This window comes from Saccostrea echinata, unplaced genomic scaffold (genome assembly GCF_033153115.1).
Source record: "Saccostrea echinata isolate AGI-Se365-2 ecotype Australia unplaced genomic scaffold, CSIRO_AGI_Sech_v1 ptg000060l, whole genome shotgun sequence".
NCBI lineage: Eukaryota > Metazoa > Mollusca > Bivalvia > Ostreida > Ostreidae > Saccostrea > Saccostrea echinata.
The window spans coordinates 2,962,501-2,985,339 of NW_026889809.1; the positions used below are offsets into that span (position 1 = coordinate 2,962,501).

At 35.2% G+C, this 22,839-nt stretch overlaps 1 protein-coding gene across 1 annotated transcript in view; it reads right to left on the reverse strand.

Annotated features, from left to right (window-relative positions):
- Positions 1–22,804, reverse strand: part of LOC133175044 (sorting nexin-29-like) — a 23,434-nt gene extending 630 nt beyond the window's left edge. The window contains exons 1-21 of the mRNA XM_061310141.1: positions 22,685–22,804; positions 22,230–22,294; positions 21,821–21,873; positions 20,704–20,781; positions 20,126–20,202; positions 13,718–13,892; positions 13,465–13,535; positions 13,057–13,230; positions 12,305–12,671; positions 11,978–12,081; positions 11,730–11,823; positions 11,404–11,471; positions 11,207–11,270; positions 9,511–9,639; positions 6,361–6,443; positions 5,929–6,035; positions 5,605–5,721; positions 4,327–4,473; positions 3,957–4,097; positions 3,567–3,706; positions 1–635 (exon numbers count right to left, since the gene is read on the reverse strand). The exon at positions 1–635 is cut by the window's left edge and continues 630 nt beyond it. Coding sequence (XP_061166125.1) covers positions 515–635; positions 3,567–3,706; positions 3,957–4,097; positions 4,327–4,473; positions 5,605–5,721; positions 5,929–6,035; positions 6,361–6,443; positions 9,511–9,639; positions 11,207–11,270; positions 11,404–11,471; positions 11,730–11,823; positions 11,978–12,081; positions 12,305–12,671; positions 13,057–13,230; positions 13,465–13,535; positions 13,718–13,892; positions 20,126–20,202; positions 20,704–20,781; positions 21,821–21,873; positions 22,230–22,294; positions 22,685–22,691 — 2,382 coding nt within the window. The 5' untranslated portion in view covers positions 22,692–22,804 and the 3' untranslated portion in view covers positions 1–514. The remainder of the gene's footprint in view (positions 636–3,566; positions 3,707–3,956; positions 4,098–4,326; positions 4,474–5,604; positions 5,722–5,928; positions 6,036–6,360; positions 6,444–9,510; positions 9,640–11,206; positions 11,271–11,403; positions 11,472–11,729; positions 11,824–11,977; positions 12,082–12,304; positions 12,672–13,056; positions 13,231–13,464; positions 13,536–13,717; positions 13,893–20,125; positions 20,203–20,703; positions 20,782–21,820; positions 21,874–22,229; positions 22,295–22,684) is intronic.
- Positions 22,805–22,839: the final 35 nt, after the last annotated feature.

The following is a 22,839-nucleotide window of genomic DNA, read 5'->3' on the forward strand; positions in this document are numbered from 1 at the left end:
GAAAGACTTCCAAAGAATCTGAAAGGAATTATATCTCAATTTAAAAAGGACAAACATCAACAATTGCCATTTATAAATAAAAGATAGAATGCTACTTATATGTAGCTTAAAGCTGTCCTGGTAGAATGATTTGTAATCAGTAAAACAAACCACGAATCGTAAAATTAAATGTCAATTTTTCACATCAAAATAAGAATTTAGTTTAAAAACAATCTAAAGCACGATTGTGTCTTTATAATCGTTCTTTCATTACACTTCCCATTTCTGGGTAATTTTATAAAAAATATTTCGTTCTTGTATATCAACCTTGTGCTGAAACAGCAATGTGTAAAATTGTAAAATAAGTTACTATAAATAACATGCTCTGAGAGCAGTGTTGATGATATGATGTCCAAGTTCTTCATGTATGTATTAAGGCCTACAACATTTAAGTTGATTGGTAGCCTACGTAGGCAAGGTCATGTGATTATAGCCCTTCATACTGAGGCAAGCTTGACTGGTTCCCAGGACGTGATTATAGCCCCTCATACTGAGGCTGAGGAAAGCTTGACTGGTTCCCAGGACTGGTGGACAGTGAAGAAGAGGAACTATTTTTCTTTACTTTTTTGCCATCATTTTTTTCTGCAGCCCTATCACTGAGGAAAAAAAGAAAGTCCATTAGCAGGCATAAGTGTATATATACATGTACCAAACTTTTGTAAAACAAGGTTTTAGGTAAACAAGAGACCCATGGGCCACAATGCTCACCCGAGTAACTTTAGCCTCGCTGTTCTCCAAAAATTTTTTAAGAGATTTATATATTACCATGAAAAACCCCATGTTATGGTCCCATCCTAGTTCTAAAGGGTCTCTGATTCCACATAACAACACAGTCTTGCAATAATGGAAAATTCTTTTGCTTTACACATGCATTATATGTAAAATTTTATCCAGATGAGAAAATTTTAAAATTGTTTTCTTATATATATTTAGTCCTATGTAAAATTTCCCCTTTTGTGGCTCCACCAAATCCCCCGGGCCATGATTTGAACAATTTACATTATAATAATATAATTATTAGATAGCTATACTTAAGTTTCAACTTTTCAGATTTATAAAAACTTTTTCCTATTTATTCCAATGTAAAACCTTGACACCTTATTGTGGTCCCACCCTACCACTGAGGACTAATATTGAAACAGTTTAGAATCTACATTATGTCACAAAGCTTCCACATAAGTTTCATCTTTTCTGGTCCAGTGGTTCAAAAGCAGAAGATTTTTTACAGATTTTTTTCCCATATATATTTCAATATAAAACTTTGATCCACTACTGTGGCCATACCCTACTACATGGGCCATGATTTGAAGAATTTAGAATCCACCCTACCTCATGATGCTTTCACAAACATGCAAGTTTCATCTTTTCTGGTCCAGTGGTTCATGAGAACAAGATTTTTCCTTTGGACTCGTAAGTGAACATTAGATCTCCTATTGTGGCATTGTAGAATCTACACAACCTCACAATATTTTTTACCTAAGTTCCATTGTTTCTGGTTCAGTGGTTAAAGTGAAGATGATTTTTAAAGATTTATCCTATATATTTCAATGTTAAACTTTAATTCCAAATTAGGACGGTAGGTAGGTGGGAAAAAAATTTTCCCAGAAAATTCTAACATCAATGCTGAATTTTCATAAAATCTGTTTTGTTGAATGCATAAAAAATAATTGTTTCCTGGAGGTTAAAAAAAAAAATCTGAGTCGGGCCATTTTAGCTATTTTAGTAGAATCTACACAACCTCACAATATTTTTTACATAAGTTCCATTGTTTCTGGTTCAGTGGTTAAAGTGAAGATGATTTTTTAAGATTTATCTTATATAGATCTCCTATTGTGGCATTGTAGAATCTACACAACCTCACAATATTTTTTACCCAAGTTCCATTGTTTCTGGTTCAGTGGTTAAAGTGAAGATGATTTTTAAAGATTTATCCTATATATTTCAATGTTAAACTTTAATTCCAAATTAGGACGGTAGGTAGGTGGGAAAAAAATTTTCCCAGAAAATTCTAACATCAATGCTGAATTTTCATAAAATCTGTTTTGTTGAATGCATAAAAAAATAATTGTTTCCTGGAGGTTAAAAAAAGTTCTGAGTCGGGCCATTTTAGCCAGTTGGTCAGGAGAGGGCAACCAAACAAATTTTTACAGATTGCCCAGTGGTAAGATTTAAAGATTTTACTTTATATTTCAATGCAAAATTTGATCCTCTATTGTGGCCCTCCCCTACCCCTGGCCATGATTTGAAAACAATTTAGAATCTACACTACCTCAGGAAGCTTACACTTAAGTTTTAAATTGTTTAGCCCAGTCATTCTTGAAAAGATTTTTTAATGACCCATCCCATTGTTGCCCTTTCTTGATTATGTTGCCCTGGAAGACAGCTTTGCTTTTCATTTAAACAATTTAGAATCCCCTTCACCCAAAGATGCTTTGTGCCAACTTTGGTTAAAATTGACCCAGTGGTTCTTGAGAAGAAGTTAAAATATGAAAAGTTTACAGACGGATGGATGGATGGACAGAGTTGGAAGCTTGACAGTAAGTGATCAGAAAAGCTCACTTCAATTTTCAGTTCAGGTGAGCTACCCCCCCCCCCCCCCCAAAAAAAAACCCCAAGATGTGTTTGTGAAACACTGATGTCTCCTATGGCAGCTCAAGGTCAAGTTTTAAGTTTTTCAGATGTAGTTCAAACTCCAAGGTCAAGAGTTCAAAATGTTGGTAACCAAAGAAAGGTCTTGACACAAGGAAATGAAAACCCTAGCACCAACCATTTAGAAAATATGGACAAGATTAAAATTTTTCAAAAATAGGTCATACTCCAAGATCAAGATAATGAAGTCAAAAATACTGGTACCAAGGAAAGGTCTTGTCACAAGGAATACATAAGTGAAATATGAAAGCCCTAGCACCAACTGTTCAAAAGTTAAAGGCAAGGTTAAAGTTTCCCCCCAATGTAGGTCAAACTCAAAGGTCAAGGTCAAGAGGTCAAAAATGTTGGTACCCCCAGGAAGTTCTTGTCACAAGAAATACATGTGTGATATAAGAAAGCCCTAGCAACAACCATTCAAAAGTTATGGCCAAGGTTTAAGTTTTTCAAAAGTAGTCTAAATCCAAGTTCAAAAATGCTGGTTCCCAAAAAAAAGGCTTTTTACATGGAATACACATGTGAAATATAAAAGCCCTCACACTGAATGTTCCAAATTTATGACCAAGGTTAAAGTTTGGTAAAATTTGCAAAAGTATGTCAAACTCCAAGGTCAAGAGGTCAAATATGTTAGTACTAAAAGAAAGGTCTTGTCACAAGAAATATACATGTGAAATATGAAAGCCCTAGCAACAATCATGCAAAAGTAAAGGGCAAGGTTAACAATTTTGCAGACAAACAGTTTAACAGATAGATAGACAAACAGACCAAAAACTATGTGCCCTTTGAATCTTCGATTACAGGGGAACAAAAAACAGCATGATTACAGAACATTAGTTCTAAAATTTGATAAATCTGCAGCAAGGTGATTAAATGCTTCTTACCTAAAAAATGGCAGCTTTTGTATGAAGACCTCCTTGTTTACGCTGGTAGCTTTGGTCTTATCATTGTCAAAAACTAAATTAATGACAAGACGTAAATATGTTTGAAACACTTTTCGACGATTTTCTACAACCTTGGCATCCTGAAAAAAAATTGTAGACAGCACTGTAAGAAAATATTTAGTTACCCACATCTAGTATTAGAAGAATCCTTTTCTGTAAAAAAATCAAAAACTAAATTAATGACAAGACATAAATATGTTTGAAACACTTTTCAACAGTTTTCTACAACCTTGGCAACCTGAAAAAAAATTTTTTGTAGACAGCACTGTTAGAAAAAAATTAGTTACCTACATCTAGTATTAGAAGAATCCTTGTTTTAGAAAAATTTACCTTTTTTCCTATGGTCTTTTTAGGAGGAAATTCAAATTTTCCAGTCTTTGGATAAATCTTTTTTATTTGATTGTGAAATTGATGAAATTGGCTGAATCTTTTATAAACATTCCATTCTTCATCTTTAATTCTAACATATATCTGAAATATGAAAAATTACAGATCAGTCTTTAAGGAATTAGCACACGGGTGGGTGCATTACTAATACTCCACATATAAACTTTTCATTAAACACATCTACATGCATAATGAAGAATTGGTTGATTTATGTGATACACATGCTGGAGTATTGTTTACTTTACCTGACATACCTGAAGGAGCATTGGTTAATGTACCTGATGATACACATGATGGATATTGTTTTATGTACCTGATATACATGATGGGCATCTGATGCTGCTCCCTGGAGGAAGGCAGCAGGAATCCAGATGTTAACAAGTGACCTGATCCGAACTGAGGCTTGCTGATCCAGGTCAGCATTGGTTTCCTCCCCAGCGGAGAGTAAATCCTGTGGGAGCTTAAAATAGAACAAAGTATTTTGATGGAGATTAGTACTTAAGTATTTATTCTGCTTTAAGATTACACTTCAAAATATGTAAGTCATAAAAAAGCAACATAAATTATCTCTACTAATCAGTTATCCTCCTGCTAAACACAAATAATTACAAATTATGACCCAACACACACACAATGAATAGAGAATTTACTTACAAGTCCTCTAAGGTCTACAAGCCTCTACACTTTATAGAGAATTTACTTCAAGTCCTCTAAGGTCTACAAGCCCCCCTACACTTCATAGAGAATTAACGTCCAGTCCTCTAAGGTCTACCAGCCCCCCTACACTTCATAGAGAATTAATGTCAAGTCCTCTAAGGTCTACGCCCCCTACACATCATAGAGAATTAACGTCTAGTCCTCTAAGGTCAACCAGCCCCCTACACCTTATAGAGAATTAACGTCCAGTCCTCTAAGGTCTACCAGCCCCCCTACACTTCATAGAGAATTAATGTCAAGTCCTCTAAGGTCTACAAGCCCCCTACACCTTATAGATAATTTACTTCAAGTCCTCTAAGGTCTACAAGCCCCCCTACACTTCATAGAGAATTAACATCTAGTCCTCTAAGGTCTACCAGCCCCCTACACCTTATAGAGAATTAACGTCCAGTCCTCTAAGGTCTACAAGCCCCCCATACTTTATAGAGAATTTACTTCAAGTCCTCTAAGGTCTACCAGCCCCCCTACACTTCATAGAGAATTAACGTCAAGTCCTCTAAGGTCTACCAGCCCCCCTACACTTTATAGAGAATTAACGTCCAGTCCTCTAAGGTGTACAAGCCCCTACACTTCATAGAGAATTAACGTCCAGTCCTCTAAGGTCTACAAGCCCCTACACATTATAGAGAATTTACTTCAAGTCCTCTAAGGTCTACAAGCCCCCCTACACTTCATAGAGAATTAACGTCTAGTCCTCTAAGGTCTACCAGCCCCCTACACGTTATAGAGAATTAACGTCCAGTCCTCTAAGGTCTACCAGCCCCCTAACCTTATAGAGAATTTACTTACTGGTCTTCTAAGGACTCCCCCCCCCCCCTACACTTTATAGAGAAATTACTTACCAATCCTCTAGGAAGAAGAAGAATTTACTTACTGGGCCCCTGAGGTCTACCAGTTCCCCCTGCAGTCTTCTGATGAAACCCTCTTTAGCATTAAGCTGTCTGTGAAGCATCTCATTAAACTCCATCAGTTCCCCATGCATCTCTGCCACCTGTCACATTAAATTTAACATACAGTGATTAATCTTACTATAACAGAGCTTTAAGACCTGTTATAAAAGTATAAGATAAATCAATAGAAATCAAGTTTAATGACTAACTTGAACTGAACATGAACTGCAGTAAGTAATCATTTAAAAACTGAAATCTAGTGGGTTTTTTTAGTTTCTTGTTTTTTAATGGATGGATAAGTGACTGACCTGGATAAGTTTCTTTTCATACTCGGATGCCTCATGACTGTAGTCCACTGTAGACTTGGCGGGGGGGATGGAGGGCTGGGGCTCCTCAAGGTGAATTCCTAAACTATCTGTATAACGATAATAAAAACTGACTGATGATTTTTAAAAAATCAAATACAGTTGAACTTTGATATCTGGAACATCTATATCTCAAATATAATGGATATTTGGTATAATGGGTCATTTGAAAGTCCCAAACACTTTTTCTTGATGCATTTTACTCTTGAAATTTCAAACCTTAAGCTATCTCCACCTTTTTTCTAGGTCCCATTTGAGTTTGAGATAATGAGGTTTGACTGTATGTATACTTAACGGTTTTAACCATAAGATATATGTGAATCAGTAAGTTGTACATTCAGATAATACTGTAAAGTATAGCCAAGGACTCCTTACCATCAACTTGTGACCCTTCTGCCCTCAACATCTGAACAGCATTGACATATCTTCTGAGCTGGTGTTTCAAAAGCTCATTTTCCCTGATAAAAGAATCATTAGTATGCAGTGTCTTTCTTATTCTTCATATCACAGAATGCAAGCTAGTGTAATGTGCATTCTTTGGGAACTTATTTTTGTACTGTAGTGTATCTAATGACATCTGCACTTCTTCAGTATGTGCTACTTAAAGATAGGACTGGGACAATTCAGGGTTCAATCGACTCGGTTCAGTTTCAGTTCAAAACGATATGGTTCGTTTTTTTCAATAAAAATAATAATCTTTGCTTTATAAACTCATTTACTTAATAAGGATAACAAATATAAAATTCAACCAAAAAATAAAATATTGTAAAAGGAAAAGGTGTTTGTGGAATAAAAAAAAAACTAAATCACTGACTTCAAATTGGTACAATCAGTATAAAAGTATTAAAGTCATGAAAATAAATACTTCCGATCTCCTATTATTGGCTGCCATTTTTGTTTATACGTGTAATGTAAATTTTAGGGATGTCAAAATATCTATTTTCTTTAGTCGAATATTCGATTGTCTTATTCAAACGATAGTAGAATATATTCAAAACTTATTCAGAAACTAAAATTTAATTTCAAACTACACTGGTACATGACTTATTTAACCCCAAATCCCATTTTCTTAAATTTACATGTATTAAAAAGTAACATCAAATGTTACACACAGATGTTCACATGGACCTAAAATGTGGATAGGGTGTTTACTTTATATTTACTAAATATAGACCGCTGTATTCTCCAAAATGTATGATTTCCCCGTCAATCATGTTCATAAATCGGTCTGTAAAGTCGGATTTTTAGGAAGCATAAAAAATGAAAGTACAGATATATTTTTTTAAAGCTTATTAAATTGAGAGGGGGGGGGGGGGGGGGGGGGAACACACTGTCTGTGATAATGTTAAATATTTGAATATGTACAAGAATATTAATTTTATAATAATTATCGTAGTGTCCAAACATGTCACTGCTATATAGCCTAATGGGTACATGGTATGAGATCAAGTCCAATTAATAATTTTACAAAGAAAGTGCAGTATAGCGACATAATTTTATTACAAAAACAACACATTAATTGACAAATAATTCTCGCAGAAGTGAAGCATTTCTAATTACTGTACTTTCTACATGAACAGTCAGCAGTTTTTAATGAGGAAAATTATCTCATTGACTGTGTCTGTGGAAAGACGGTTTCTCAATTTTAGGATAAGAATTCCACTCTTTTACATAATTTATTTATTTGAATGTCGTTTCGTTATTCGATCATCGGTCCATTCGACTGATAGTCGAATAGTCGACTATTCATTGACATCCCTAGTAAATTTTGAACCAAACCAAACCAAATTCTGGATCCGTGCATCAAATCAAACAATATGGACTGCGATGCACCGGCACTGCACAACCCTACTTAAAGATATCCCTACTTTCAGGATTTGTAGTACATGTTTTTGAAATTTTAACAGAATGTGATTTTTAGCAACTCCCTGCTATCTCCACACTTTTCTTAGTTTTGGAGGGTTTGTTATTTAGTTTACACTAACATTTACAGTGCGACTTTAACAGTCCCTGCTTATTGAGACTTATACTGCATTCTTACTTTTGGAGGGTCTGGTATTTAGCCTTACTTTTGGAGGGTCTGGTATTTAGCCTTACTTTTGTAGGGTCTGGTATTTAGCCTTGCTTTTGGAGGGTCTGGTATTTAGCCTTACTTTTGGAAGGTCTGGTATTTAGCCTTACTTTTGGAGGGTCTGGTATTTAGCCTTACTTTTGGAGGGTCTGGTATTTAGCCTTACTTTTGGAGGGTCTGGTATTTAGCCTTACTTTTGGAAGGTCTGGTATTTAGCCTTACTTTTGGAGGGTCTGGTATTTAGCCTTACTTTTGCAGGGTCTGGTATTTAGCCTTACTTTTGGAGGGTCTGGTATTTAGCCTTACTTTTGGAGGGTCTGGTATTTAGCCTTACTTTTGGAGGGTCTGGTATTTAGCCTTACTTTTGGAGGGTCTGGTATTTAGCCTTACTTTTGGAAGGTCTGGTATTTAGCCTTACTTTAGGAGGGTCTGGTATTTAGCCTTACTTTTGGAGGGTCTGGTATTTAGCCTTACTTTAGGAGGGTCTGGTATTTAGCCTTACTTTTGGAGGGTCTGGTATTTAGCCTTACTTTTGGAGGGTCTGGTATTTAGCCTTCCTTTTGGAGGGTCTGGTATTTAGCCTTGCTTTAGGAGGGTCTGGTATTTAGCCTTACTTTTGGAGGGTCTGGTATTTAGCCTTGCTTTTGGAGGGTCTGGTATATAGCCTTACTTTAGGAGAGTCTGGTATTTAGCCTTACTTTTGGAGGGTCTGGTATTTAGCCTTACTTTTGGAGGGTCTGGTATTTAGCCTTGCTTTTGGAGGGTCTGGTATTTAGCCTTACTTTTGGAGGGTCTGATATTTAGCCTTACTTTTGGAGGGTCTGGTATTTAGCCTTACTTTTGTAGGGTCTGGTATTTAGCCTTACTTTTGGAGGGTCTGGTATTTAGCCTTACCTTAGGAGGGTCTGGTATTTAGCCTTACTTTTGCAGGGTCTGGTATTTAGCCTTACTTTTGGAGGGTCTGGTATTTAGCCTTACTATAGGAGAGTCTGGTATTTAGCCTTACATTTGGAGGGTCTGGTATTTAGCCTTACTTTAAGAGGATCTGGTATTTAGCCTTACTTTTGTAGGGTCTGGTATTTAGCCTTACTTTTGGAGGGTCTGGTATTTAGCCTTACTTTTGGAGGGTCTGGTATTTAGCCTTGCTTTTGGAGGGTCTGGTATTTAGCCTTACTTTTGGAGGATCTGGTATTTAGCCTTACTTTTGGAGGGTCTGGTATTTAGCCTTACTTTTGGAAGGTCTGGTATTTAGCCTTACTTTTGGAGGGTCTGGTATTTAGCCTTACTTTTGGAGGGTCTGGTATTTAGCCTTACTTTAGGAGGGTCTGGTATTTACCCTTACTTTTGCAGGGTCTGATATTTAGCCTTACTTTTGGAGGGTCTGGTATTTAGCCTTACTTTAGGAGGGTCTGGTATTTAGCCTTGCTTTTGGAGGGTCTGGTATTTAGCCTTACTTTTGGAGAGTCTGGTATTTAGCCTGCTCTTTCTCCTGTTTAACAGCAGCCATCTGCTTCATCTCCTCAATTTCTGCCCTCAACATGGAGGATGTCTCCATCTCCTGTTGTAGCATCGCCTGGATACTCCTACAAAACAATGCCATCTCTGAGAGTACTAAAACAGCTGCTTCATCAACATACTGAAATCTTATTGATAGCTTAACATCCCAAGACACCATCAGATCTGTACATCAGAAGACACCATCTGATCTGTACATCACCAGACACCATCAGATCTGTACATCACCAGACACTGTCTGATCTGTACATCAAAAGACACAGTCTGGTCTGTACATCACCAGACACTGTCTGACCTGTACATCACCAAACACTGTCTGACCTGTACATCACCAGACACTGTCTGATCTGTACATCACCAGACACTGTCTGACCAGTACATCACCAGACACTGTCTGACCTGTACATCACCAGACACTGTCTGATCTGTACATCACCAGACACTGTCTGATCTGTACATCACCAGATGCTGATCTGTACATCACCAGACACAGTCTATCTGCATATCACCAGACAATGTCTGATCTATACATCACCAGACAATATCTGATCTGTACATCACCAGACACTGATCTGTACATCACCAGACACTGTCTGATCTGTACATCACCAGTTACTGATCTGTACATCACCAGACATTGTCTAACCTGTACATTATCAGACATATATACATCACCAGACTTTGTCTGATTTGTACATCATTAGACATTTGTATATCACCAGACATCTGTACATCATCAGACATCTTTACATCATCACACATCAGTACACCAGACATCTGTACGTCATCAGACATCTGTTCATCATCACACATCTGTACACCAGACATCTGTACATCACCAGACATCTGTACACCAGACATCTGTACACCAGAAATCTGTACATCATCAGATATCTGTACATCATCAGACATCTGTACATCATCAGACATATGTACATCACCAGACATCTGTATATCACCAGACATCTGTACATCACCAGACATCTGTACATCATCAGACATCTGTACATCACCAGACACCTGTACATCATCAGACATCTGTACATCATCAGACATCTGTACATCACACATCTGTACATCATCAGACAACTGTACATCATCAGACATCTGTACATCAGACATACATAAATCATCAGACATCTGTACATCATCAGACATCTGTACATCAGACATCTGTACATCATCAGACATCTGTACATCATCAGACATCTGTACATCACCAGACATCTGTACATCAGACATCTGTACATCATCAGACATCTGTACATCAGACATCTGTACATCATCAGACATCTGTACATCATCTGTACATCATCAGACATCTGTACATCATCAGACATCTGTACATCATCTGTACATCATCAGACATCTGTACATCAGACATCTGTTCATCATCAGACAACTGTACATCATCAGACATCTGTACATCATCAGACATCTGTACATCAGACATCTGTACATCATCAGACATCTGTACATCAGACATCTGTACATCATCAGACATCTGTACATCATCTGTACATCATCAGACATCTGTACATCATCTGTACATCACCAGACATCTGTACATCAGACATCTGTACATCACCAGACATCTGTACATCCCTTTACTGATATGTAGTTATTTTTACTCACTTGTTCTGTTCCTCCACCTCATCCTTACGAACCATCATGGCTACCACAGCTTTTTTTAACTCTTCTGTAAAACATAAAATTCTCTCCACTTACATTTCCCATGTACACCAGTGCCATGCTTGAAATATCAATCAACTCAATGATTTTTTTGTTATGTATTTTTGAAACTGCCTTTTATCAATGGATATTTCATTTACCAGTCGACATGGTTTCCCTTTGTATCACCTCCTCAACATTGACACCATCCCCTGCTGTTCTACTGAAGCTAAAATTGATCCCCAGACATAACTATAATAGTCTTATTAATAAACACAAATTTGAGGAAAGTGAATCTAATATTACACAACAAGATTTATGAAGGTTTAATTTTAAAGATTTTTTTTTCACTTTTAATAAGTGTTCAGCATTGTAAGATAATTCTGAAAGCTTTTGAAATTCAAAGCTAAAACTTTGAACTTTTTTTATTAATAATGTTAATGTACATTAATGTACATGGCTTAATACACATTCATGAAAAAATTACCTAGAGTTAGTTCCCTTTTGTGCCATATCTAGAGCTAATGCTGCAGACTCTATATCATATCCACTGAATTTTGGCAAACTTCCTGTGGAATCAACTTAGCAAAACAAAAAAAAAAGAAACAAAATTTAAAATCTAAAACATTTCCTAAATGAAGTCTATTGTTATTTACCAATTTTAACAGAAGTACTTAAACTATAAAATTGGATAATTGTTCTGGAGATATAATAAAGGAAGAGAGGTTAACATACCTGAGGTACTCAGGGAATCAGAGATCCGTGGCACACCCCTTACATCCCTGGATGTGATTGGCTGACCCTCCTTAGATAATGGAACCAATCCCTGAATAGAATCACTATCAAAGAATAGTTAACAGTTGGATTATAATACAAAAGCCTTTGTAATCAACCAATAAGACAAACGCCATTCCAAGCTTTTAATTGTATGTACATAGAAAACATCCTTTAATACACTATCTCATTGGCAAATTTATTACAAGATATGGTCGACAAAACATATTCCATCTCAAGCAGCCACAGCTATCATGAGATACCATGGAAACCAAAATTGGATCTTACCTAATTTCGAAGTCGGCAGAGCTGAGGGACTGAACACTCGGTGGTCTGTCATAAGAAGTCTCCGAGTTAATACTGGCCTCTCGCTGATACGACATTTCCACAGATAAATGTGTCCGTAAGTCACTAGAACTATTGTCATGTATTGACAGTGAGGGAATCTGTGAATCCAATTCACTGCTTTCATCAATTGTCTCCCCTTCTAATGACCTAGGGGTCAGGTCAGATGACCCTATTGTGTACTTTGAACTGTGTTCTGATTGGTCAGGATCAGCACTGAATGTTCCAGAATCATCCTCGTCAAAACTGACAATGTGAGCATTCTTCTTCCTTTTCTTCTTTTCTTTCTTTCTGACCTCTGTATGTTTTCCTGTAAATGATAAGATGTAAAAAAAAAAATAGCAAAAATTCTGATAATAACACTATGCAATGATGCAATCTATGAAAAAATTGTATCTAATTTGTATTTTGCATGTATTGAACTTTGTATCTGCATATTTAAAAGTAAATTTCATAGAGTGAGGAAAAATGTGAAATATTACCAGAAAAGAGGTTACCTAGTGGTTTTCCCTTTATTTCATTTGTTTTTAATCTACATAATTATTTCTTTACAACAAGGTCTAGTTAAGCCTGATGCACTGTTATGTTTACTCTAGCTGATGCACTGCATGAGGACATTTTATCTAAGGATGGTGCACTGCTTTAGGAAATTTTACAATAGCCTAAAGGTGGTGCACCATTAAAGGAAATTTTACCTTGGGGTGGTGCACTGCCCTCCTCACCAGCTATCACTGGGCGGGGCTCGTTAGCAATCTTGTCCAGGACAGGTTTTGAGGTCACTGGAATGTTGATATTGCTCGAGGCTACCCTCTTGACAGCATTCAGGTCTGGGTTGTCGATATTAATGGCAAACAAAATCGATCCTAAACCTACAACACCACATATCATTTAGGAAAATGTCCCAAATTTAGTGAACCTAATATGTCAAATATTAAAATGCACACATTGTAGTGTTACACTAGACAAATTAAAATTACAAAATATTCAAATTGCACAAATAACCTGTTATATGACAGGGCTTAAATTTTCATAAAGAAGAAAAATTTCTTCAACCGTAATTATTACACGACTATTTCTATGTACAAGTTATCTAAGACTCTCACCAGCAGCCATCATAGGCATCATACTGCTTCTCTCCTGGTCACGCATGAATGCCCAAGATTCATAATACTGCCTGTTCAGAACAAAAACGTTACATAAATTTTAACTACATAAGACAAAAGTCAAGGTGTAACAGACATCAAGCTCATCTCAAAAAAACCCAAACAAACTCATATTCTTGACCATCTTGTATATAAAAGACAGTAACAAGTATGACTTATGAAGCAGAACTAATTTCTGTCTAATTATAATCACCTAAGGAGTTCCTCACTCTCCAGGATCATGTGCATGTTCCGCTCCAGTGAGTGTTCATTGAGTGTCGATCTGAGCCACGCTCGACCCCGTCCTGTGTCTGTGCTGATGTTCTTCAGGGAATAAAATCGGTCTTGCTCATGTTTTGTTAGGCTCTCTTTAACATACTGCCAGAACACTGTACAAATTACAAGTCAATGGGTAAAACTTAGGATGCTTCTTAATTCTGCAGGAATAACTGAATATTTAGGCAGACATCTGACTTTGTAAGAAACAATTTATTGAATGTCTTCAATATTTAAGGGCAATGTCACCTGGCATATTGAACATCAGGAATGGACTGACCTTAGCAAAGATGCTATTTTGAGCAAAGATTAAGTCCTTGAGAATAAAGACTCAAAATATAATTGGTATGAAGTAAATTTAAAGCATGTAGGATTCCTAGAAATGTATAAGATATGTTCAGTTACACAATGTCACACAAGATTGGAAGTCTGGCTTGAGTTGAAATCACATCCTTGGGTCAAAAGCATAGACTGTGGCAAGTTTGATTCAAATAAAAGATAACACTACTGGACGAAAAAAGTGCTGAGAATCCCAAATTTTACTGATAATGTTTGATAATTACTGATACGGTGCTGTTCTTGCTGATAAATACTGATATTTACTGTTATTCTTACTGTTGTTGCTGATAATTTTAGTTGTTTCTGATAAATACTGATAATTACTGTTGATGTGCTGTCGATGCTGAGATTTACTGATAATTACTGTGGTCTTTGTTCTTAAGCTGGGAAGGGCTAAAGAAGAACTGAGGGCTGTAAAAACCTTCAATTATTTCTTTCTTTTAATTATAAGTTATCATTACGACATTTTCATATTTCTTTAAATGTTCTGTACCCTTATCTCATTTACTACAATAAGGTTGTGAAAATGTTGACAATAAATAAATGAAACCTTCCGCGTATATTAAGCAAAAGTGTTCTACCAATCTATGGAAATAGTATAATTTATTTGTAAGCAAGATAAATGGAATTTTAATAATGTACTGTAAATAAAAAGAAAATAAGGCTATCTTTTAAAAAGATTCATCGCCGCCCTCTCCCGACTCCAATATATTTGGGTAGGCAGGTCGGTGGTTTTTTTTTTCAATAATAAGAAATAGTTCTTAATGGGTGGAAAAAATTCGGGATAAAAAATATTTCCAGCAGGTTAGAAAAGTTTGATTCGCACGGTTCACTCCGTCAACTGGTCAAGAGAGGACGACATTTTCTTTTTAAAGATGACCTTTCATATAGCTATTTTTGTTTTTTTTTTCTTTATCAAAGATATTTATTTTTTTCATTTTTAAATGTTCGGTTTTCTGGTCTCTGTCAAGATATTTGAAAATTTGCTCGAAAATTAGAAATTTTATGCATTTTTAAATTTTATAAAGAGATGAAAACAGAGGTGAATATGTTCAATCTGGAGGCACAGATTATTTATTTATTTATTTATTTATTTATTCATTCATTCATTCATTTATTTGAACGTAATATAGGCATTTTAGATTCTTCCAGAATATCTTTTCTACATCTACATGCACACGATACATACATGTGCAACCGGCAGATTGGGGGCTGATTAAAAATTAATGCATGGTCAGAATCCCCAGTGTCAGAGCGAAGGTACACATGTGTTTATGTTATTTTGATGTTGGTCTCTTAAAATTTCATGACAAGAAACATTTTTATTCAATAAGTTTTAAAATCTCATTAATTTAATTTTATGAAATGTGAAATAAGAAATGAGACCTAATATAATATGTTTACTTAGTAAAGTAGGCTACATGTATATGATCAAATTGATCGATTTCAATCTTGTGTGGTCAAAAATTGCTTGGAATAAATTGATCTTCATTGATCAAAAATCGAAGATCAGTCTCTGATTTGGCTGTATTGTGTACAAGTCTTCCGCCCCGGGGTAGAACGGGGTACAACTTGTATATTCCATGTAAATTTTAGTGGTCAGCGTAACAATGGGCACTAATTACCTATTGTTCCTCGTCTGCAGCCACCGATGTACATAATAAACAAACTACCTACACTGTACATGTGCTTTCTTCTTTTAGCAGGAAAATCTTTACGGTCGCACGGAAAAAAATTATCCTGTAATATTCAATTTGTTGACGAATAAAATTGAAAATTGAAAAAAAAAAAACTATTTAGCAAAATAGGACATTGCAGTACTAAGATAAAAAAAAAAAGAAATGAAGTTATATACATATACATTGTACAGACTTAATATTCAATAATTATTTTAATTCACATAAATCTATCTTTGCTCAGTGTTTAATTTTATTTGTTATTTTTATGCACATTACTTGACACGCTTGAGATGTTAAAAGAAAATCCCGGGGAGGGGGCTACATGTATTTTCAATTCTGAATCTCGGTTAACGATGGTTTGGGGCCCGTGAAACGGAGACGAGAAATTGATGCGGAACATTTGACTTCATTTTACAATTAAAACATTATGCAAAATGTACATATAAATTTAAAAAAAAAATAGATGGTTTAGTGAAAGCAATTATTGAAATTATATTAGCATTAACTGTTCACAATTCAGAAACAGGGAATTAAACTCCACATCGCTCAGAATCCGTGAAAAAAATCTTTTATGAATTTTGAATGACAGTAAGATGACGTTGTTTATCGCACTCATGAATAAAATTAATGTTATAGTTCTGAATTTGGTATCGTTCATTGATTCTCTAAAATAATTTATTCATGTATATAAAAAAATGTAATAAGTAATTATAACATGTATGACTTATTAAACATAAAACTAAAGAATCAACCTTGCGCGTATCAGTTTTAAGTTAACAGTATTTCACCCCCCCCCCCCTCCTTTTTGTGCTACAATAAAGCATAATCAAGTCGGTAAGCGCCCAGCCTGTACTGTTCGTTTATACAAAGATCTCCGACAAGGAGAAAATGGAATAAAAAAAACATTATAATCTCTGTACAACACTATTTCTAATTTTACAAAATTCACGTCGCACGATACACAGAATGTACTAATAATTGACCCGATTCTCAAAACGAAAGTAGAACTTTTACACGTGGTTGACATATGTGTTCCAGAACAGCAATTTAGCTAGACGGCATTAATGGACGAAAGTAACTTCAAGTTTTGTTTTATTTTATTTTGTTTTTTTGTTTTTTTTAACTGACTGACAGCGTATAACATGTATAAGCAGTTATTTATTGATCTCCCTGATACTGACTTATGTCCATAGACCTAACGCAGATTTATGTACTATTAACAAAGAATTAAAGAAAGACGTGTATTTCATTGACTGAAAATCACACTGCATAAGATTTATAGTGTACTGAAGGCTTAACATTTAAAATAAAAAAAAAAACGAAAGATAGAAAGCGTCGATACTACACAATGATATCAAATTCGCATCGAGGACATAATCAGAGAACTAGAGCGCACTGGCTATATGTATATAAAAGAGATTATTCTACAAATTAAAGATGTTTTATTTTTATTATTTAAACCTGTCACATTCTTCAATAAAAGGACATAGTGTACACAACATAAAATCAGAATAGATTTTTTTGTGAGATATATTTAATACTGGCTAAAGTGTCTTCTTAAAATGAGAGTTTTATGTAAATAGAGGAGGGGGGGGGGTCTCAACTTATAGAGCTCATAAATGTTCAGTTCTCCACACGAAAAAATAAATTGACAATAACAACCACTGACTATATTAAAGATGCCCTCTAAAAGCTTTAAAAATAAAAACTTGTTTTAAACATAGGTAATCAGAGATTACAGAGCTCACCTCAACGAATGTTGTCTTTAAGTAAGGCAAAGTCCCACACTAAACTAATAATCTAGGAGTGTGCATCCCTAGATGCAACATTTATGCAATTTTAGTCTGATAGGGCTTGCAGTTACTTGGGAGTGGACTTATCTGAAAACTTAAAACTAGTCACTCATTCAGAAAATGTAAGTCAAATCCAGCATCCGAAGTTTTGAGATTGTTCGTCCCTTGATGCATCATCCATGCAAGTTTGGTTCAGATAGGCCTTATAGTTACTTGGAAATGAGATCTGCTCCAAAAACTTTAATCTGGTCACTCATCCGGAAAATATTGGTCAGATCCAGCATCTGAAGCAAGTCCAGTTGTGTGAATCCTAAGATGTATCATCCATGCAAGTTTGGTCAATATAGGGTTTATAGTTACTTGGAAATGACATCTGCTCCAAAAACTTTAACCTGGTCACTCATCCGGAAAATATAGGTCAGATTCAGCATCTGAAGCAAGTTCAGTAGTATGCATCCTTAAATGTATCATCCATGCAAGTTTGGTCAATATAGGGCTTTTAGTTACTTGGAAATGGGATCTGCTCCAAAAACTTTAACCTGGTCATTCATCCGGAAAATATAGGTCAGATCCAGCATCCGAAGCAAGTCCAGTAGTGTGCATCCTTAAATGTATCATCCATGCAAGTTTGGTCAATATAGGGCTTTTAGTTACTTGGAAATGAGATATGCTCCAAAAACTTTAACCTGGTCACTCATCCGGAAGATATAGGTCAGATCCAGCATCCGAAGCAAGTCAAGTAGTGTGCATCCTTAAATGTATCATCCATGCAAGTTTGGTCAATATAGGGCTTATAGTTACTTGGAAATGAGATCTACTCCAAAAACCTTAACCTAGTCACTCATCCGGAAAATGTAGGTCAGATCCAGCATCCGAAGCAAGTTCAGTAGTGTGCATCCTTAGATGTATCATCCATGCAAGTTTGGTCAATTTAGGGCGTATAGTTACTTGGAAATGAGACCTGCTCCAAAAACTTTAACCTGCTCCAAAAACATTAACCTGGTCATTCTTTAGCTGAAATTGCAGCATCTGAAACCTTGACTGGTACAATGAAACACACTAGAAGCATCCTCCATGCATCTCTGACTAATATAGGCCATAGAAGTACTTGAAAAGAAAACTGCTCCAAAAACCTTAACCTGGGACGCCGACGCCAACACCGACGCCGAGGGTATTACATAAGCTCCCCCAACTTCGTTGAGGTGAGCTAAAAAGTACTTGGAGAAAAACCACTGCAAACACAATTATTATTTTCCGCAGATTTGAAAACTTTGTGAAAGGAGAAATATAAAGGTAAAGAAAAACACAAACATTTGTGATCTAATTTTATAACATTATGATGTAAAATGATTATAATAAAATTAATACATGAAATATGAAAACAAATAAAATGCGACTTTTTTTTCTAAAATAATTTTTTTTGTTAGAATACTGTAATGAATTTGTTGATAAAATACTTTCTTTAAAACAAATAATCATTTCTTAGGCTATTTTAGTCCCCTCCCAGATTAAAAACAATGACCACAGTAATTATCAGTAAATCTCAGCATCGACAGCACATCAACAGCATTTATCAGACTCCACAGTAAAGACGACAGTAATTATCAGTATTTATCAGAAACAACTAAAATTATCAGCAACGACAGTAAGAATAACAGTAAATATCAGTATTTATCAGCAAGAACAGCACCGTATCAGTAATTATCAAACATTATCAGTAAAATTTGGGATTCTCAGCACTTTTTTCGTCCAGTAGTGTAAAGAATATAATCATGAATTCCTTGACCTAACAAGCATTACTTTTTTCAGATTTTTTTTTGTATTTGACTTTTTCTGTCATGAAGATCAAAGCATGTCCACTTTATCTCTTTGAAAGAAACCAATGTTTAAGGAACATGTGCTACCATAATATTATCAAAAATTATGAAAGGCATATTATAATTCTGCCAAAGGGATTTTTTCTTTTAAAACATTATCTTTTATTTTCTCTTTACAACACATCAGAAATAATATATTTTGTGTGTTTTGCTCAATTATAAGGATATTAAAGACCTCGTGATCAGAACACTGTTATTAACAGGGTTGTCCAAGAAAACAGCGAACTTTTCAAATATCTCAAAAACTACCTGACCAAAATTATTCACTTTTTGCACAATGTTGGGAAATGATATTTTCTTCATTTTGACAAAATACTATAAGGTTTTTATGTCATATGCATTTAGAAATAGCATTTAAAGGGTGTTAAATATCGGTGGTTGGTGCACTACAATTGTTTGGCCTTCAAAAATAGCATTGCCAGCAATGCTTATTCCAAATGCTTGCGTTTTTCTGGGACAACCCTCATATATTCAGATCCATCACAACACAATTAATAATTGCATACATTTTTTACTGTGATGTACCATTTCTTGAACGTGAATTGAATAAAGAGAGGTATAGGCTTTTCTTGTAAAGCTCTTCCCAGACAGACATCAGACAAAGTGATCCCTATGTGTTATTACGCAGGTAAGACAGAAATGACAGGGAGAGTTTCACCTGGTTCTGTCTCCTTGCTGGTGATGTCCGTGATTATGTCCGTCACTTTATTGAGCCTAGTGAGGTTTGTTACTTGCCTGTAATACAAAGAGTTCTCTCAATTTGACAAAAAATACTTATTTTCATATTAAATTTTAAAATGTGCTTTGCTGTACATGTATTTATATGGGTATGAAGTAAATTTTTCATGTCTATAAAATATTTTAAAAATTATCATTGTTTTCTTTTGACAGCCAGAGTTGGGTAATGAGTTCTTCTTGTTTTGGATAGGTTTGACTTACTTCAAAGCTGTTAATGACTTACTTTAAATCTGTTAGTTATTGCTAGGTTGGCATTAAGGCTGACAGTGTTATTTATAGGTAGGGTTGACTTACTTTAAGGCTGTTATTTATACCTAGGATTTAGCACTGACTTACTTTAAGGCTGTTATTTATACCTAGGATTTAGCACTGACTTACTTTAAGGCTGTTATTTATACCTAGGATTTAGCACTGACTTACTTTAAGGTTGTTAATTACTATTTAATAAGGCTGACTTACTTTCAGGTTGTTCATTACTATCTAATAAGGCTAGCTTACTTTAAGGCTGTCAGGGCTTTGTTCTGTTTCATTCCATGCTGAAGAGCTACTTCCCATGCAGCACACAGACAGGAAACTCTAAAACATGAACAAATGTTCAGTCAATATATGAGGTAAAAACAGAAAACACAGATTAAAAATACTCATTATACACTGTTACAAGTAAAAATGACAATAATCTAGTGTTAACTAGCATAATGAATAGACATTTGTTTGGATTTTTTTTTTGAATCCTGATAATCTCATCTATATAAAATTTCACTAATTTTATAATACATTGTTTTATTTCCTTTGTATATTAATTTCATATTGCAGAAAACAAAGTATTAGTTAATTGATGTGACTACTCTAGCCAGAGATAAATAGTATCAGTTAATTGATGTGACTTAAATAGTATCAGTTAATTGACGTGACTACTCTAGCCAGAGATAAATAGTATCAGTTAATTGACGTGACTACTCTAGCCAGAGATAAATAGTATCAGTTAATTGACGTGACTACTCTAGCCAGAGATAAATAGTATCAGTTAATTGACGTGACTACTCTAGCCAGAGATAAATAGTATCAGTTAATTGATGTGACTACTCTAGCCAGAGATAAATAGTATCAGTTAATTGACGTGACTACTCTAGCCAGAGATAAATAGTATCAGTTAATTGACGTGACTACTCTAGCCAGAGATAAATAGTATCAGTTAATTGACGTGACTACTCTAGCCAGAGATAAATAGTATCAGTTAATTGACGTGACTACTCTAGCCAGAGATAAATAGTATCAGTTAATTGATGTGACTACTCTAGCCAGAGATAAATAGTATCAGTTAATTGACGTGACTACTCTAGCCAGAGATAAATAGTATCAGTTAATTGACGTGACTACTCTAGCCAGAGATAAATAGTATCAGTTAATTGACGTGACTACTCTAGCCAGAGATAAATAGTATCAGTTAATTGACGTGACTACTCTAGCCTGAGATAAATAGTATCAGTAAATTGACGTGACTACTCTAGCCAGAGATAAATAGTATCAGTTAATTGACGTGACTACTCTAGCCAGAGATAAATAGTATCAGTTAATTGACGTGACTACTCTAGCCACAGATATTTAGGTTCATCACCTGCTGTCTGCATCAGCTGCTAATTCTGTTCTGCCACCAAACCGAACTTGACACTGAAATCAACACAAAATAATGTAACTAAAGTATTCCCCTTGTTCAAATTAAATTCAACTTGACACTGCATGAGAAAAAGCCATAAATTTCAAATGTATTTCCAATGTTCGAATCAGAGATGGTTTTCTCCAATCCGGCAATATCCATACTTTTAACATCGCCATGTAGCTCAAGGAATATGAAAGAATTATTGTTGCCAAACACAAGTGATTGGCAGTTTTGGTATCATTAAATACTATTTCTGATATTGCTGATGGAGCAAGCAGTGATGTCGATGATAAGGAAACATGATGACTTTGACAATTTACAGACACCTGCAGCAGGTAACGATAGATCAGAGGCTACTATATTGTACCTGTTTGACAGCGTCCAGAAGCCGTGTAAGGATAGATTGTTTTTCAGCTGAATGTCCATCATCACCTTTGAAACAAATGAAATCATTTGACAACAATTTAAAGCTTGATAAAAATTTGCTATAAATCCTGAAACACAATTTACATTAAATATTCGCTGCTAATAACATGAACAATGGGGACAATGGATGAATACTACTCTTCTATAACAAAAATTAACCAGAATATAATTGCATTAAAGATAGGATTTTCTTTATTTGGGAAATTTCTATTTCACGTGCATTTTTAGGCAAAAACAAACAAGTGGGTAAATTTAGATCAAGTCACTGCACAGTCAGCTGATTGTGGAAGAATATGTAAACAAACATTTGTGGTCGAAAAATAAGAAAATTGTCCCAGTATATATTATCAATGCAATTACATTTAGCCAAACTCGTGCTTTTCTGGAGAACATTACCATTCATTTTCCTTATTAATCATTTTAATTAACCTTCTTCTGTTTAATCATCGTTAACCTCGTTTGTTGTGGGATGTTCTGCAACTAGAATACTCTCCCTTTTGTAGATCACATGATCAAAATAGAACTTCCTGTAATTCTCTTTCCGGTAGGTT